Genomic DNA, 19630 nt, shown 5'->3' with positions numbered 1-19630 from the left:
AGAAAATGGACTGGACATCTTCTGAAGTTCATAAAAAGGATTTGCATCTACCTATAGTCACTGATTCTAATTTATTTTTATTAGAAACACTTTTATTCTACAAAAGGTCTACATCAGAGTGTAAAGGCAGTTTTCTCACACATTTGACTAGTAATCTACTCAATGTTCACATCCCCCCAGAGGAATTCAAAGTCTATTACTGCTTAGTGGTAACTACTTATAGTGTCTTAGCAGCAGAGAAAAGTTAAGTTTTCAGGGTTCCTCTTGGTCCCTGCCTACTCTATTCTTTTCTTTTTTATGTAAATATATATATATATATATATATATACACATATGTATATTTAGAGAGAGATAAAGAGAACATACAAAATATGCACATATTATAAGAATACTTGAAGAATTTTCACAAAGTGAATATACCACATAACCAGCCCCCATAAGCTACTATCATGGCTTCTTAATCACTATCCCTTCCACCCTCACAGAAAAGCACTACTCTGGCTTCTAACACCATAGATTATTTTTATTGGCCATTCTTGTTTTTTTTAATTGAAATATTTTTACTGAGATAGTGGTAGATTCATATGTAATTGTAAGAAATAATATAGAAAATTTCCTCATACTCTTTGCCCATTTCTCCTCAAATGGTAACATTTTATACAAATACAGTATAATGTCACAGTTAAGCATATTGACATTAATGATACACCTATCCTATTTAGATTTCCGACTTTACTTGTACTCATTTTTGTGTGTATTAAGTTCAATACAACTTGTATAGGTTCTTTGATCTACCATTAGAGTTAAGATACTGAGCAACTCCTACATTGCCAGGTCCTTGTGTTACCCTTTTATGAAGGGTACCCATCTCCCCTCCCCCCACAATCTCCTCTCCCCAGCTTCTAGCAACTAGTAACCTACCCTCCATTTCTAAAATTTTGTCACTTCAAAATGTTATATAAATGGATTCTTACAGTACATTATCTTCTGCAATCACCTTTTTCCCCCCTCAACATGGGTACTCCTTTTTAACATGATTGGAAGATTTCTCTTTAAGAATATTTTAATCATTTAATTATTTCTAGGCACCTGGATGGCTCAGTTAAGTGTCCGACTCTTGATTTCAGTGAGGGTCATGGTCTCAGGGTTGTAAGATCAAACCCCATGTTGGGGCTTAAGCATAGAGTCTGCTTAAGATTCTCTCTCTCTTGGGACGCCGGGTGGCCAGTGGATGAGTGTCTGCCTTCAGCTCAGGGCGTGTTCCCCAGGTCCAGGATCGAGCCACACATCAGGCTTCCTGCAAGGAGCCTGCTTCTCTCTCTGCCTATGTCTGTCTCTCTCTCTCTCTCTCTCTCTCTCTGACTCTCATGAATAGATAAATAAAATCTTAAAAAAAAAAGGCTCTCTCTCTCTGCACCTGTTCTCTAATGGAAGGATTTAAACTAGTACTTCTCATGCTTCTCATCTTTCAAAAATCTCAGGGCAAATATTTATCCCTGAATAAGCATGCCTACAGAAAAATTATCCTGATTGAGGCTGTTTCAAGGTGACTTATGGCACATGACTTATTTTTTTTGTAAATAAAAATCTGATCCCAAGATTTATTAGTAGTATGTTTCAAGGAAAACAATGGCTATAATGTCTATTTAACTATGTAAACTTTATCTGATCTATGCATGTTGAAGCCCAATGAAGCCTGGAATGGTATTCCACGTATCTCTAAAACTAACTTGCTATATTTTTTTATTCTAATAAAAAGTAAAACTCGTGGAGTAAATGAAACCACCAAGATAGAAGATATCTATTAGGAATCCTATTTGTAGAAATTTCTTTAAAAAGAAAAAAAAAAACAAATACCTTTGTTATCAACAATTCTACAATCTACCTAATCTCTTTCTCTACTTTGACTTCCTTTACTGGTAGTCTCCAAAGTAACGCGTCCTAACTTTTCAAAAAGGCCAACTTTGTAAATGCCTAGAAAGTTATTCATCTAATAAAAGATCTCCTTCCTTGTACAAAGACATATATTCACTTTTACTCACCTGTTCTCATATTGAAATTTTGCCAGTATGTCTTTGGCTTTGGTGTGACTAGTGAGTTGAATGGCCATGGACACCTTAGAGAGAAGTGGAGCATGGACCCTTATGACTCCTTCCGGCACGTCAGACTGCCAATGGGGAAAAATTCAGTACATTCTGTCAAACTAGGATGAATATCACTTTAATGACTACACTTAAGAGATATGAAAATCAGTGGCAATGTGAATTAGGAAAACATGTAAATGTGACCAGTATTTAACCAGAATGAAATACTGCTTTCTTTTCAAAGGAAGATACACTAAACTTAACCTGGGACTTTACTTTTGTTACATACTTAGGCCCTGTATAATGCCTTAAAATAACCAGAGAAGTAGCACTATGTTATGACAAAATCTCATGTTTCTATCAGTTCATTTTCTTGACTGTGCCCTAAAATAAGCTTACTTTACGTTGAATTCTGTATTTCAGTATATTTTAAGATCAACCTTCTCAAAGAGTTAAGAACCAGTTATAAAATATAGCTTTTTAAATATCCTTTTTCTTTAGTTAGTAACAATGATTGGTGGGCCCAAATTGAATTCCAAATGAGCATTTAGAACTTGATTCCTCAAAGTGTATGATAACACCCTGAAGAGCAGCATATGGACTTCTGAGTACCTCTGCTTTCATATGACAAGACGGGCCTGCAGACCTACCTTGGAGCTCTTGTTCAATGAAATAGAATGGCATCATCTAATTAACAGGAATTTCTTTTGTCAAGATTGACTGGGAAATTCCTTTTGTTTCCAAATTTTGAATATTTTAAAATTAATTATCTATCTAGATATGAAAAGAAATAAATTTCTAAAAAAAAAGAAAGAAATTTCTATCTGAGGATCTGGCTAAGTTCTCAGATAATCATTTTAAATTTGAACATTCTCAAAGGATAGCATTGTTAATGTAGAAGGCTTATGTTGTTGAATTGACTCAATATATACCCTAAAAGGAATATGTTATAGGTTGAACTGTGTCCCCCCAAAGGATATGTTGAAATTCTAACTACCAGTAGCTGAGAATATAACTGTATTTGGAAATAGGGTCATTGCAGTTGTAATTAGCTCAGATGAGGTCATAATGGAGTAGGGTGGACATACATCCAATATGGCTACCGTCCTTATAAGAGGAGAAGACACACAAACACACAAACAATGTGTAAAGATGGAGGCAGAGATTGGAGTGATACATCTACAAGCTAAGGAATATCAAGAATTGGCGACATCACCAAAAGCTAGGAATGATGTAAGGAACAGATCCTTCTCTCACAGTCTTCAGAAGGAACTAGGCAGACACCCTGATTTCAGACTTTTAGCCTGCATAATTGTGAGAGAATAAATTTCTAATATATTAAGCTATCTAGTTTGTCATACTTTGTTACAATAGCACTAGAAAACATTTTAAAATAGAATCAGTTATTATGGTACTTTCTGCTATCACCAGTAAGAACCAGAAGAGCATGCCAAGGAATGGATGTTGGTGGGAGGGTGGACTGGGTGGTTATGGGGGGGGGTGTTGTACAGAGTGTCCCTGGGTCATTGGAACCAAGACTATGCTCCTAAAACACTCTTTCGGTCATTTCATGCCCCTCCTCTTCCAGCCCTCCAGAAGTCTCTGTAAGATATTATGATCACTTTCCTGTGATCATAATAATCACATTTTCCCTGCAAATTCCTACAGTATTCATAATTGCTTACAGGCTGCCTAACCATACATTTTGAGTCATCAGTTAGTTGACTCTCTCCCTATACTATTTCTTCATGTGCCACATGAAATATCAAGTTTAAAGGATATATCACGACCAAAATTATGCACATACTATGGTAGATAAAGCCAGAGAATACCATATAAGGAGTTAATAAGAGAGGAAAGGAAATTGTTTTCTTACCATTCTTCTTGAAGAGGGTGATTTTTGTAGTACCTTTGAAGTCTTGGGGCTTATAACCTACATAAAACACATTTAGTCCTCAGTAATGATTAATGTTGGGAAAATAAGCACATGCTTCCATTGGAAGTGTAAACTGTTACAATCTTTATGGAAAACATTTTGAAAATATTTATCAAAGTATAAAATAATCCAACAATGCCACATCTGTAAGTTTATCCTACTGTGGTAAATAGCATATATGCAAGTTTGTTCACTAGTGCATAAATCTTAATAGCAAGAGACTTTTGGACACAATCCAACTCTGTAAACTGATAATGGAATAATGATATAGAATAATCACCATGATTTTTTAAGTCAGTAAAGCAAGACACACAGGACAGTATTTAATGTATGTTACCATTCATGCAATAAAAGGGAAAAGAACACTGTCAAGAGTTTAGGTCAGCGACACTCCATGGTGTTGCTACTGACAAACTTTAAATTCTACCTTTTTCATATCTCTATGATGCAACAACAAAAAAATTGAAATAGCTGACATTCATTTAGCATTATACAACTTACAAAGTGCTTTTACACATGGTAAGTGAGTTGATGCTAAAGACAACCCTGTGAATTAGGTTGGGGAGAATTACTTTTCTCCCCAATTTATAATATAAGAAAATTGAGGCACAGAAAAAGGCTTTAATCCACCAAGGCTACTAGCCAAAGGATGTGACCAAAGGAGTGCTTAAGTAACAAAAACAGCTAAATCTTGGTTAGAACAGCAAATCTAGTAGCACTTAAACTTACACTTCTCCAAGGATACCTGGGTGGCTCAGTTGGTTAAGCAGCTCTTGATTTCAGCTCAGGTCATGATCTCAGGGTCATGAGATTGAGCCCGGTGTCAGGCTCCACACTCAGCAAGGAGCCTGCTTAAGGATTCTCTCTCTCCCTCTGCCCCTCCCCTCACTCATTCTCTCTCTCTCTCTGTCTAAATAAATAACTAAATCTTATACTTTTCCCATCTCTGCTCCCTAGTTCAATGCCAGGTTTGAAAAAAGCAGCCTGCATTTCTGGTACAGGTCGAGGAAGGAGCAGAATGACTAATTCCTTGTTCTGACCTGGTTGGTGGCTCCGTAGAATACTGGCTCAGAAGGCCTGCCTCTATCTTGGACTAACTTGGAATCTGACTAGTGCTAAAGTGGTATGATGTTGAAAACATTTATAGGCAAATGATTTAGCCATCAACACCTGATGTAGTAGATAAAAGCTGGAGAAAACAACAGACTAAAAAGTTTGAGAGGCAAGGCTGGAGATTGAGATGCTTTGGAGAATAAGGCTTTGAAAAGCTCCAAATATTCCTAAGACTCTAGAAAGCCAGATGCATGCCCAAGGCTATGCATGTGTTCAAAAAAGACCTGAAAAGAACTTAACCTGTCAATTTAAGCTGGCTGACTTTTGGGCTTTGTCCAGGCAGGAAGTGAAGGTTCAGGCAGAGTCATAAACTGTCCTACTGAATGCTGAAGTTGCACCCGAACAAACACAGACTTTGTCTGCAAAGACCGGGAGTTTTTTTGTTCAAGATTTTTAAGAAAGTTTCTGTGCAAACATTAGCTAACCACTGAGCTCATGGAGCAGAGATTTCAGTGGCCACGCAAAACAAAGAATTCAAACTTTATAAAATTAGCTCAGCAGAAAAGTAATTAAACAAATAAAAGCTACAACAAGCAGCAACAAACCCTGGGAGAGGGAGAAGAATCTTTTTTCCAAAATTGTCACATTATAATATTTAAAATGTCCATTCAGGGATCCCTGAGTGGCTCAGTGGTTTAGCACCTGCCTTTGGCCCAGGGTATAATCCTGGAGTCCCAGGATTGAGTCCCACATCGGGCTCCCTGCATGGAGCCTGCTTCTCCCTCTGCCTGTGTCTCTGCCTCTCTCTCTCTCTCTCTCTCTCTCTCATGAATAAATAAATAAAATCTTTAAAAAAAAAAGTCCATTCTATAACAGCAAAAAAATTACGAGACAGGCAAAAAATGTCAAGAATATGTGGCCCGTGCACAGGGGAAAAAAAAGAGCTTCAATAGTTTCAAAAGAAACTCCTGAAGGAAGTTTAGACATTAAACTTACTAGAAAAAGCCTTCAAATAAGATATTTTAAATAGTTCAAAGAACTAATGGAAACCATGTTTAAAGAACTAAAGGAAACCATGAGAATTATATCTCACCAAATTGGGAATATCAAAAAAGAGACAAATTATAAAAAGGAATCAAATGGGAATTCTGGATTGAAAACTTAATAAAAAATAACTTAATAAAGTTAAGTTTAAGTTTAAGTTACTAAGTTTAAGTTATTAAGTTATCCAACTTAAATAAAAAATCTACTAAGAGGGTTTATAGCAGATAAGGAGGCAGAAGAAAAAAATTAGTAAATTTGAAGATAAATTGATTGAGATTATGTGGTCTGAATATCAGGAAAAAAAAGAATGAAGAAAAATTAACAAAACCTAAGAGGAACTGTAGGATAATATCCAACATGAAATGCACCAACACATACATAATTAAGAGTCCAGGGAGAAGAAAAGAGAAAGGGACAGAAAGAATATTTTAAGAAATAATGGCTGAAAACTATCCACATTTGCTGAAAAACATTGATTGACCTATTCAAAAAGCTCAACAAACTCCAAATAGATTAAACTTAAAGACATCCACACCAAGATACATCATAATCAAATTTTCAAAAGACAAAGAATTTGAATGAAGCAAGAGAAAAGCACCTCAGCATGCACAAGAGATTGTTTCAATAAGAGTAACACCTAGTTTCTCAGCAGAAACCATGAAAACCAGAAGACAATGGAATGAGACATAATCAAAGGGCTGAAAGAAGAATAAAAGCTGTCAAGCAAAATTCTATCTGGCAAAACAATCTTTAAAAAATAAAGAGGCCTTCTAGATGCCACCACCTCAGAGCTACCTGTCCCCCCCAGTCATGGTGAACCCCTTCATGTTTTCAATAGTCCCTTCAGGCTAAAATGGAGGGATGCTAGACAGTAACTTGAATCCACATGAAGAAATAAAGGACACCAGTAAATATAACTACATAGGTAAATATAAAAGGCACCATTATGTGTTTTTCCCCATCTAATTTAAAAGACAAGTGCATAAAGCAATAATTATAAATCTATATTGATGGGCACAAAATTAATTAATAAAGATGGAATTTGTAGCAATAACAGCATAAAGTAGGAGATATGGAGGTCTGTAAGTAGATTTTTTTAAGGGTTTTATTTATTTATTTGATACACAGAGAGAGTGTGCATAAATAGGAGAAATGGCAGGCAGAGGGAGAAGCAGGCTCCTCACTTCAGGGAGCCCAACATGGGGCTCAATCTCAGGACCCTAGGATCATGACCTGAGCCATAGGCAGATGCTTAACCAACTGAGTCTCCCAGGTATCCCTGTAAGTAGAGTTTTTATATACTATTGAATTGAAGGTGAAATTAATATGAATCAGATTGCTATATATTAAGATGTTACTTGTAATCCCCAGGGGGACCACTAAGGAGAGAATTTAAGAATGTGTAGTAAAAGAAACAACTGTTTCTTTCAACAAAAATATATGATAAAATATTAAAAGTAGTATACTGGAAAATAACTACACAAATTAAGGTAGTAATGGAGGAGTTGTGGAATAAAAATAATATTAGACATATAGTAAAAAAGAATTGAAGGGAAAAATAGTTCTGCAACAGCTAGAGACTTCAATATTTTGATACCTCACTTTCAATAACAGATGAGCTAGGCAAAAAATCAGTGAGTAACCAGAAAACTTTATCTAGACATAATAGACATCTATAGCAGAGTTCATTACCATTAAGCATGCATAAAACATTTTTCAGGATAGACAATATATTAGGCCACAAAATGAGTTTCAATTAATTAAAAAATATCAAAATAATATTGGGGCATCTGGGTGGCTCAGTCAGTTGAGCATCCGACTCTTGATTTTGGCTCAGGTCATAATCTCAGGGTTGAGAGATCGAGGTCCCCACTCGGGGGCGGGGAGTCTACTTGAGATTCTTTCCCTCCCCACCCCTTGTAAAAATAAATAAATAGATCTTTAAGAAAAATTTTGAAAATCAAAATAATGTAAAGTGTATTGTACACCTACAATAGAATTAGATTAGAAATCAGCAACAGAAGTGAACCTGGGAAATTCACATACATATAGAAATTAAATAAATAATGAACAGGTCAAGAAAAATTAAAGAACACTTTGAGATGGGCAAAAATGAAACACAACATACCAAAACCTATGGGACAGAGCAAAAGTAATTCTCAGAGGAAAATTTATAGATGTAAAGGTTTACATTAAAAAAAAAAAGTCTAACCTTCTACATTGAGAAACTAAAGAAAAAGGCCAACTGACTTAAAACAAGCTTAACAAAATAAATAAAAGTTATAACTTTAATAAGTACTAGGATAGAAAAATAATAAAGAGAATCAATGAAACAAAAGTTGGGCTTTCAAAAAAAATCAACAAAATTGACAATGTTTTAGCTAGACTGACAGTGAAAAAAAGAATGCAGATTCAAATTATAAATCCAGAATGTAAGTGGGGACATTACTACCAATATTACAGACATAAAAAGAATTAAAAGAGAACACCATGAACAATCTGTGTGCCAACAAATTAGATAACCTAGATGAAACAGACAAAATCTAGAAACACACAAACTATCAATGCTGGCTCAAGAAGAAACAGCAAATCTAAACAGAGTTATAGTAAATAAGAAGACTGAGTCAGTATTCAAAAAAAATTCCTACAAAGAAAAGTCCAGGACCAGTTGGTTTTGCTGGAGAATTCTGCAAATTTAGAGAATTAACACCTATTAATTTTAAACTCTTCTAAAAAACAGAAGAGAAAGGAACACTTCCTGGCTCATTCTATAAGGCCAGTATGTTCAATACTAAATGCAGACAAGATGGAACAAAAAATAAAAGCTATAGTCAATATCCTATATTAATAAAAAAAATCTTATATGAATGTTGATATATTGATATAAAAATCCTCAACAAAATACAAGCAACTTGCCTAGCAGCATATTAAAAGGATTGTATACCTTGGCCAAGTAGGATTTATTCCAAGAATGCAGGGTTAGTTTGATATATGAAAACCAATCAGTGTAGTACATCATATTAATAGAATGAAAGGGGGAAAAAAACCCCCAATGATTATCTCAATAGATGAAGAAAGAATATTTGACAAAAACTGAACACCCTTCCAACATAAACGCACCCAGCAAATTAAGACCAGAAGAGAGTTTTTTTGAGGCCCGTCTATATTAACGGCAAGATTTTGAGGGCATAATGCCAAGTGAAATAAATCAGACAGAGGAAGACAAATATTGTATGATCTGTCTTATATTTGGAATCTAAATTATGTCTATATTTATATATCTCAGCTCATAGATACAGAAAACTGGTGGTTGCTGTGGTGGGGAAGGGGGTACAGTGGGGAGAAATGAGTAAACTTTTTTCTTTAAGTTTATACAAATTGAATTTTAAAAAGTAAAAAAAAAAAGAATGGAATTTTCTCAAGTCAATATGTGAAAAACACAGATTTAACATCATACTTAATGATGAAAGATTGAGATTTCCCCTTAAGATCAGGAACAAAATAAGGATCTCTGCTCTTGTCTTATTTAATATACTGCCAGAGTTCTAGCCAGGATAATTAAGCAAAAAAAGTAAAAGGTACCCAGATTGAGAGGGAAGAAGGAAAATTATCTCTATTCACTGACAGCATGACCTTATAGGTAGAAATCCTAAAGAATTAACAGACATAAAATCAAACTATTAGTGTCAGTAAATGAGTTTAGCAAAACTGTAGAATACAAGATCAATATAGAAATATCAGTTGTATTTCCATTAGTGATTGAAAAATGAAATTAAGAAAACAATTCCAATGCAAGAATATAAAAAAGAATAAAATACTTAGGAATAAATGATTAATCCAGGAAATATAAAACTTGTGCATTGAAAATTATAGAACAAGGTTAAAAGAAATTATAAATTATAGAAAACCTACATAAATGGGACAATAATCCATTTTCGTGGACTAGAAAATGTAGTGTTAAGATGGCAATACTTCCCAAAATCATGCACATATTTATGGAATCCCTATCAAAATTGCAACAACTGTTGTTGTTTCTGCTGCTGTTGTTTCAGAAATAGGAAAACTGGTCCTAAAATTCATATGGAAATTAGGGAGCCTCAAATAATCAAAGCTATTTCAAAAAAAAATGTTGACTCTCCTTTTTCAATTTCAAATCTTAAAACAAAAGTTACTGTATTCAACACAGTGTGTTACTAACATAATGATAGACATAGAAACCAACAGAAGAGAATTAAGTCTGGAAAAAAAAACTATACATCTATGGTCAATTTTCAACAATAGTGCCAATACCATTCACTGGGGAAAGTAGTGATGAAATAGTGATAAGTGATAAGTAGTGATCAAATGATGATAAGGGATTTGTATCTAATATATATGAAGAACTCTTACAATTTAACAGTAAAAAGATAACCCAATCAAAACTTCGCAAAGAATCTGAATAGACAATTCTCTGAGGAAGACATAAAACTGGCCAGTAGGTACATGAAAAGATGCTCAACATCAATAGTTTTCAGGGAAATGCAAATCAAAACTACAGTAAGACACAACTTTACAGCAAGAGGATGGTTAGAATGAAAATTTCCAATCATAACAAGTTCTGGTGAGGATATGGAAAAATCTGAATCCTTACACACTACTGGTGAAAATGTAAAAATGGGACAGTTGCTTTTGAAAACAGTCTGGCAATTTTCAACATATGTGTTGCTTTATTACCCAGCATATAGCCAAGAGAAGTAATAACATATTTCTACACATAAATATAAATGTTTATAGGAGCGTTATCCATAATGAGTAAAAGATATAATTAACCCAAATGTCTACTAATAAATGAATGGATAAAAAGTATGTGGAAATTCATATAAGGGAATGTTATCTGGCAAAAAAAAAAAAAAAAAAAGTACTGATACACATTAAGACTTGGATGAACCAAAAAAATATAATGCTAAATAAAATAAACCAGTCACAGAAGACCACATATTATATGATTTAATTCATTAAAAGTCCAAAACAAGGAGCTCTATAGAGACAGAAATTGATAAATTGTTGCTTAGAACTGGTAGAAGGAAATGGTGAAGGTGTGTTTAGAGGGATGATAGCCAAAGGGAATAGTTTTTTTTTCAGGTGATAAGAATGTTCTTAACTTGATTGCACTGATGACTGCAAATATCTCTGAATATACTAAAAACCATTGAATTGTACACATTAAATAAATGAATTGTATGATATGAGGATTATATATCAATTACGTTTTTTTAAAAAATGAGTTTTTTCTCAAAGCAATATTTCTTCCAAATTATAATGCTGATTCTACTTATTCTGAAGTCATTTTGCCTATAATCAATAAAGGAATAGTCTCATCATGATTATGATCATTATGATTACGATAGATCAATTAGCAATACTTGAGAATATTGCTCACTGCCTTGCCATTTACTGTTCCTTTCCCTGGATAAACTTTTTCCTCCCTTCTCCCTTCAAAATACTATCCATCCTTCACGATGTAGCTCAAACACTACTTCCTTCATGAAGGTGTCCACAACTCTCCAAGTTGGAACACACTTCTTTCTCATCTGCATGGTCCTGCCATATGGTCCATACAACTGGTCTAATGCTTAATGCATATTCATGGTTCTTGTATACATTTCTCTCCCACATTATGTGGAAATTCCTTTAAGAGGAAAGCAAATTTCATTTATCTCTACATCCTCCTCAGGGACTGTTTGATACTCATGATCTTCCTCAAATTAAATTAAAGCAATAAAGATAATTTTTCTAAAACCTGTTCCCTCTTTCAATGCCGCACAAACTATGATAAAGCAAAAATTCTTTGGAATGCAATGAATTTACACTAAACACCTTGAAATTAAAAATAATAAATAAATAAATAAATAAATAAATAAATAAATAAATAAAATAAAAATTATTTTATGGGCGGCCCCGGTGGCTCAGCGGTTTAGCGCCGCCTTCAGCCTGGGGTGTGATCCTAGAGACCCAGGATCGAGTCCCGTGTCAGGCTCCCTGCATGGAGTCTGCTTGTCCCTCTGCCCGTGTCTCTGCCTGTCTCTCTCTCTCTGTGTGTGTGTGTGTGTGTGTGTGTGTGTGTGTGTGTGTCTCATGAATAAATAAATAAAATCTTTAAAAAATTATTTTATTATCCAATCACTAGACGATTCTTTATTTATTAGATATACTGGATTGCCCTAAATCTAGCTCACAGGGACTAAAAGGTTGACTTCTATCTTTTGTGAGAACCATCTTAGACTTAAGTATTTGAATATTAAATAATCTTCATGATAGAGATATTTCAAGAACTTCAACCAGAAGCACATATTTCAACAAAATAAATAGATCCCAGTAATGTTACAAACACCATTTCCACAATGTTTATGGTAACAAGAGTGATACTTCGTAAGAATATAAAATTTTTGGTACTAAATTACAAGCGACTTTATGTCATGCTTTGAGAAATAGAAACCTCGGTAGTAACATTTGTACCCTTAGTTTATTGTCATTACCTCTCGTTCTATGGTTTTCCTCCTCAGCAGCTTTTTGACACTTGGGAGCTGCTTCTTTAACAACATGGTAGCTTCGTTCATTCTTCTGACTTGCATGATTAAAAAAGATGGAACCTGGAGAACAAACACTGCTTGAATCAAAAGGAAAGTGTTTGAATTAAACCTCCCTGTTAGACTCTGTCTCCAGTTATGGTAACTCCTGGATGCTCAGTATTCTGGAACCAGTGAGTGTGGCAATCGTCCTTGTAAAGATTAGAGAAAATGACAAGGATTCCTGTTTAGGGGGCACTGAGATGGCTCAGGTCCTGATCCTGGATCCTGGGATCAAGTTCCACATCGGGCTCTGAGTAGCGAGCCTACTTCTCCCTCTGCCTATGCCTTTACTTCTCTCTCTGTGGCTCTCATGAATGAATAAATAAAATCTTCAAAAAAATAAAAATAAAAGGATTCTGTTTAAAAGGGGAAACATGCTTAGGAGCAGCCATTAAAGAATGTGCAAAGATGCTACAAAGCAACCTGAGATTATTTTTTCACATTTCATCCCTGTGACTAAGGGCACAGAATCTTTATGTTTCCTGGGTGCTGGTGGACTTGCAAGTAAAACATCACAGTCATCACACTGTTACTCACTTTCCACAGAATTTTCTGGTATTTAAGCATTAGGCGGATGATGTGGGCTGCAGTGTTTGCTAACTGTAATTCTTCATAATCAGAATGTTTGCTTCGACTGAAGAAAAGGTTTGGTGCCATTATAGTAGAAATGTTCCATATACTCATCCGGTTTTTTGATTCGTTGGCAATCACTTTATTGAAGAATGTCATGAGGACCTAAAAAGACACAGCACCGTGTCACACTACTGTAAATTATTAAAAGGACCTCTGATTGCTATCATTCATTTCTATACCCATTCATAGTGCCTCTGGAAAACTGTCAGAACTATAAAATGGTTAAACGTATAATATTGCCCCCTTTTATTTCTGAAAAACATTAATGAGAAATGTGAATATTCAATTCTCTGCTTCATAAAAGTACTTTCAATTTTATGGATTTTATTATATTGGAGTTTCTATAAATAATAGTCTGCATTTATTTTCTTTTATTCAAAACAAGGCTGGCAAATATTAAAAATTATGTATTAAACTAGTTGGAGAAAACACTGCATTTCAAATAAACACAAGTGTAGTTTTCTTGTGAAGGAAGAAAAGGAACCCTAAAAAACGCTCTTAATTTAAAGCATTACCATTGAAAACTATTTACTATTTCTCTGGGAAAGAAAAATCCATTTAAAAAACACATGAGTATCTCATTCCACATCCAAATGTAAGCTCAATTGAAAAATTTTAAAATTTTACTTTCTGAGTATCATTTTTCTACTGCTTTTCAGTTTTGGAACATTCAGTAGACCAAAGGGAAGTGTTTACATGCAGCTACTCTTGGCAATTAAAAAAGAAAAAGAGAGAGAGAGAGATTTGAGAAAGCTTAAAGTCTGGCTAAGCCACCGAAGTACAGATGCTTATCAGAATCTTCTGAAATTCACCAAAAGGGCAGAAATCTTAAGAAAAAAAGAAAGAGAAAAAAGATGCTTTTTAGTTTTCAAGTTTAAATCCTGCTATAATATTTTTAATGAGAAAATGGTTAGCACATAATAGTAATAATAGTCAACATTTATTTGAGGGTTTATTGTAAGCCAAGCATTCTTCTTAATACTTCATATATATCACCGACTTTATCACCACTACAAGCCCTGTGAGGTAGGTCTGTTATTAATACTGTTTGACAGATGAGGAAACTAATGGATAAGATTCAGGTAGCTTTTCCCAGTGTCAATTAATTAGGTGGCAAAGCCAGCATTTGAACCAAGGAAGCCTGATTCTTGAGCCAGAGCTCTTGACTTCTAACAGCACATCAGCTTCGATCCTAGATCTACTCACAATGTAGAGTCAGAAAAAAAGTGTGTGTGTGTGTGTGTGCACCTGTGTGTAACATCTTTACTAGTACCATGATGTTTTTGAAGATCTTCTGTTAGAAAAGTATTAGTTATTCTTAATGCATCCTTTATTTTATATGAGAGGGTAGATGACATTCTGAACCAAATATCTGATGCCAGATGCATCCTTTTTTCTTTATATATAAAAGAACACTGCTTACAAACCACCTCCCAAACAAGCTAATTAATTTCCAGCTTTTGAAAAATTACCAAATTATACTAGAAATAGACATTCTTATGTCACATCCAATCCCCATTCTTGGGCTGAGGATATAATTGACATATATTATAATTGACACAGATGTTTTTATTATGTAGGAGGAAAGGTCCTCACCAAATTGAAATGTCTGATGAGAGGGAGCACAAAGAATCATCTTTGTTTTTAGCATTATTTTTACTGGTCTCAAAATTACGGGCTCTTTCCAACTCATCTTAACTCAATTTCATTTCAAAGATTCCAAACACCTGTTGTGCACTTACAACAAAATTCCTATTGCATAGAGAATCATTATGAAAATATTAAGAGAACTTATTGATTTTTGCCAACATACAACAAGGAAATAAATCTGAAATAAAGGGCAGAATATTTGGGAGAACCATGGAATGATTCCATCAAATGTTCTATTATATGTTAATAGAGAAATCACTTTCTGAGTCTAACTTTCCTAACCTGTAAAATGAAAAGATTCTATCAGGCAATCTCTAAAATTCCAAGATTCTAGGAATCTTTAATTGAATTATCTTTATAAACTGTACGACACAAATATCTTAGAAATTTCATTTAAATCAGTGACTTCAAATTTCCTCCCTAAGGACACTCCTCAGATCTTTTGTCACTAGACTGAAGTGAGTAGCTGAGGACCTAAAATTATAGAGCTTTACATTATGCAGCTACCATAATGGCCTCATCTACTTCTGATAATTATTCCACTTGCCTTCCATCTTTGTTTCTCTTTTTGCTAACCCTAGGCCAGGGCCTGGCACTAGGAGATGCTCAGTATCTCTTAATGGATTGAATGAATTAAACTGAAATATTTAGAGAAGATCCTAGGATTTACATCTTCCTCAGGAGAACAGCAGTGGGAATGTGGAAAGGCAATAATAGGTTGGCAGCGTGCTCAGCTGGCTTAGTAAGTTGTTGTCTTAGTTTTTATTTTTTCATCTCAGCCATTTTCTTTGACTAAGAAGGGCCAGTGACAGACCATGAGGTTGGTACAACATACCTGGGCTGTGTCCCTGTTGGCATCAGGCAGTGCCATGACCATGAGATGTAAAGCTTGAAACTGTACTTTGATGTGAGGCCCTCCTAACAAGAAAACAGAAATAACCGCACATTTTGAACAACACTGATGCATTCTGACAGCATTTCTTGCTAACATCTGGTGCCACAGGAGGGCTCCTGACAACTTTCAGTAATAAAGACTCAGATTTTATGCCCAACAATGTAAATTTGTTAACTTGGACAAGAGCCTCAATCGATCAACTCCTCTTTCACATCCCATAATGCCATTGTAGAGGCAGGTGGCCAATGAGATCCTCAAAATAATTCTAGATTTGTATAAGATTTCCCTTTTCAAAGTACTTCTACAGGCCCTGCTTTACTTGTATGCTATAATCAGAAGGCTTAAAAGCTCAAGTCAACAGAAAATAAATCTTGTTTCTACATAATGAGGCAGCAAAGTATAATCATTAGAGCAGAGACTCTAGAGCCAGGTTCAAATCCTACATCTACTACTTAGTCACTGAGTGACCTTGTGCAGGCTATCTAACCCCTCATTGCTACTATTTCACCATCTGTAAAATGGGAGTAGTCAGATCTACCTACCTCCCTGGGCTGTTACAAGGACTAAACAAGTTAGTATGTATAGAGTGTTTACATCAGTACCTGTATATAATTACCTGTATATGTGTTTGATCTTGTTATTACGATTAATGACACTTATTCCAGATCATAAATGGACATTTAAGGAAGGGGACTACAGTTGATCTTTAGATTCTTGAGTATTTTGTTCCTCGATAATTACAGAAGATGGCGCCAGAGGGCTGGCATTTATACTTGTGTATTAAAGGTTGGCTCCTTTCCTGTTTCAGGGAAAGAATTTTAGGGATTCCATCCACAACTGGATAATCCACAACCAGCTGTGCTGAAAATGCAGAGTATATCAGAACATTCCAGGCTTCGCTTTGTCTCTCTATATTCTCCTTATAATGGTCTCTTGGTAGGGAGTTCCTAGAGGGAAGCATTATATTCTAGCATCCCTGGGGAGTTCTCAACTTGAAGGAAAATCTATTTATATTCAATGGATGGAAGGCAGTTAATCACTTGTAAAGTTACTTAGCTTTATAGCAGTGCAAACACTCTTGTGACAAGCTACTAGGTTTTAGGAGATTGTGTGCATCCTAGTTAGGAGTAGATGACTAATATGTATAACCATGTAACAGAAACAGTTGGGAGAATTATTTATAGGATGCATGATATTGTTTTGGTACAATCCCCATGTGGATTTTTAGAAATTTATGTCAGATTTATAAACAAAAATGACACAGGTTCAGGATGTTTTTGAAAATGGCTAACGTACACTGACAGGAGTTTACCTGATTAATAGGAACTACCAGGAGCATATCTCAGTACAAAACACTGGGGGGCAGATGAGGCATTATTTTAATGCATAAACTGCAGGCTGTCTATAATCTTACAACACAACCCAAAAAAATCCCTTTGGCAGAGGGAAAAATAGATGCAGATGCAAGCTCTGTATTTCCTTCAATTTCAGAGAAATTATGAAGTTACTTTTAAGACTGAAACTCCAAACTGGCAAATAATCCATTTTCATTTTATTTAGGATACCTATGCCAATACCACTTCGTGGCTAATAGTTTTATTAACTAATTAATTACCGCATCCTGGTTAGGATCTTTTCCCCTTGAGATTATTATTTTCCCAGAAAATTATTAAAATGTCATAACAATATCTGAAACTTGAATTAGTCTTTTAATTTTATGGTCAATTTTGAGCCAAGTTTGGAAAGAGAATGTGATTACACTAAAAGACTACATTCTCCAAACTTCATTTTAGAGCATAAAGAATGGAGCTTAAAAACATGTATCCACAATTCTTTCCTTCAGAAAATCTTTTATAACTAGAGCTTACTCTAGGTAGCAAAAAGACCATTTTCCCTGCTGGTAGCAGCCCAGAACTCTGGGCTTCCTGTGGGGTTGGCTGGTATCAAATCAATTATGGCAACATAGTATTTTTCACTTTCAAAGTCATACAAAGAAATGTGGACTCCTCTGTGAATCTTTTCAGGGTATTTTCCAGATTTTCTCCCTTTAATGAAATGTACTGGCTGGTGTCAGAAGGCAACAATGATGGTAAGGAAACCTAATACCTTTTTAAAATAGGATTCTCTGAATAGGTCTGGCATTGGATGATTCCTTCATAATTTCATAACACCAAAAAACCACAAACAGAAAAAAAATCCTCTGTGGCACAAATTTGTTCTAATGAATTATTTAGTATATATACACCAGAGATCAAGGCAAAGCTAATACATCTGCAGCCCAGTTTCCAGAAGAGCAAACTACACAGAAAATCCTATGCTTTTTGAACTTACAAATTGAAGGGAGGAAGTCCTGCTTCTGGTATGGCTGAATAAGCTCCTTCTGGACCAACCTTCCCAAAGAGAACTATAAATTCTGGACAAATACAAAAAACAACCATCTAAGGCACTGTTGAATTAATAAAGGCAGGCAGATTTAGAAGACTGGCCACTTGGAATTAGGGAATGGCACAGGGAGAGTTTTCCACTATTCTGGCTTTTGGCCTGTGGTCAGGCCATAGCTCGTATTGACATGAGGTAGCTAAAGCTCCAAAAGAAAACTCTTGTCTTTCTGGTCTGAACAACTAAAATACAGGATTCATTAAGACCACAGCCACTGGGAAATAATGGGCAAAGGCCTTGACTCTGGTATAAAATCTTGGCTGACTCATGAACGAAGCACATGTAAAGTAACATAGGGTAAGGATTAAACAACTGAACTGACAGTTGAGCTGTCCAAAAGCCCACCGGCAACTTGAGTTCAAATATATTGTTTGCTCAAATACAAAAACAAACAACAAAAACTAAAACAAAACTCCAAACCTCACTCTTGGGAGAAATACTATAAAATGTGGGGTCTCCAAAACTGAGTATTCACCTGACATACAAAAGTGATGCATTCTCAAGGGAAAACACAATAAACAGAGACCAATGTGGAGGTGAGTCAGATGTTGGGACTAGCAGACAAGGATTTTGAAGCATGTATCATAACTATGCTCAATGATACGAAGAAAAATATGTTTATAATGAATGAAAAGATAGGCCATCTCAGCAAATAAATAGAAAATACTTTAAAAGGAGGCAAGAATATACAATGGGGAATAGTCTCTTCAACAATGGCGTTGGGAAAACTGGGCAGCCACATGCAAAAGAATGAAACTAGACCACTGTTTTATATTATATGCAAAAATGAACTCAAAATATACAAAAATGAATTCAAAATGGATTGAAGAAAAAAATGGATTGAAGACCTAAATGTGAGACCTAAAATAATAAAACTTCTAGAAGAAAACATAGGCAGTAATCTCTTTGACATCAGCCATAGGAAGATTTTTCTTGATATATTTCCTCAGGCAAGGGAAAGCAAATTAAACTATTGGGACTATACCAAAATAAAAAGCTTCTGCACAGTGAAAGAAATTGTCAACAAAATGAAAAGGCAACCTATTGAATGGGAGAAAATATTTACCAATGACATATCTGATGAGCGGTTAATATTCAAAATGTATAAAGAACTTAACACCAAAAAACCCCAAATAATCTGATTTAAAAATTGGTGGAGGACCTGAATAGACATTTTCCCTAAGAAGATTGAGACGGCCAATAGAGACATGAAAAAATGCTCAACATCAGTAGTCATCAGGGAAATACAAATCAAAACCACAATGAGATGTCACCCTACACCCTTCAG

The 19630-nt window shown here is 35.0% G+C and overlaps 1 protein-coding gene across 8 annotated transcripts in view; it reads right to left on the bottom strand.

Moving 5' to 3' along the window:
* The window catches only part of ARHGAP28 (Rho GTPase activating protein 28), a 206169-nt gene that overhangs the window by 14801 nt on the left and 171738 nt on the right, over nucleotides 1-19630 (bottom strand). For all 8 annotated transcript variants that reach the window (XM_055324180.1, XM_055324181.1, XM_055324185.1 and 5 more), the window contains 5 exons: nucleotides 15844-15926; nucleotides 13263-13460; nucleotides 12633-12746; nucleotides 3961-4017; nucleotides 2043-2167 (listed from right to left, as the gene is read on the bottom strand). In XM_055324180.1, the coding sequence (XP_055180155.1) occupies nucleotides 2043-2167; nucleotides 3961-4017; nucleotides 12633-12746; nucleotides 13263-13460; nucleotides 15844-15926 (577 nt within the window). The remainder of the gene's footprint in view (nucleotides 1-2042; nucleotides 2168-3960; nucleotides 4018-12632; nucleotides 12747-13262; nucleotides 13461-15843; nucleotides 15927-19630) is intronic.

Source organism: Nyctereutes procyonoides, unplaced genomic scaffold, assembly GCF_905146905.1.
Source record: "Nyctereutes procyonoides isolate TBG_1078 unplaced genomic scaffold, NYPRO_anot_genome, whole genome shotgun sequence".
Lineage (NCBI taxonomy): Eukaryota > Metazoa > Chordata > Mammalia > Carnivora > Canidae > Nyctereutes > Nyctereutes procyonoides.
The sequence above is the reverse complement of the archived record's forward strand: the minus strand, read 5'-3'. Positions and strand labels throughout refer to the sequence as shown.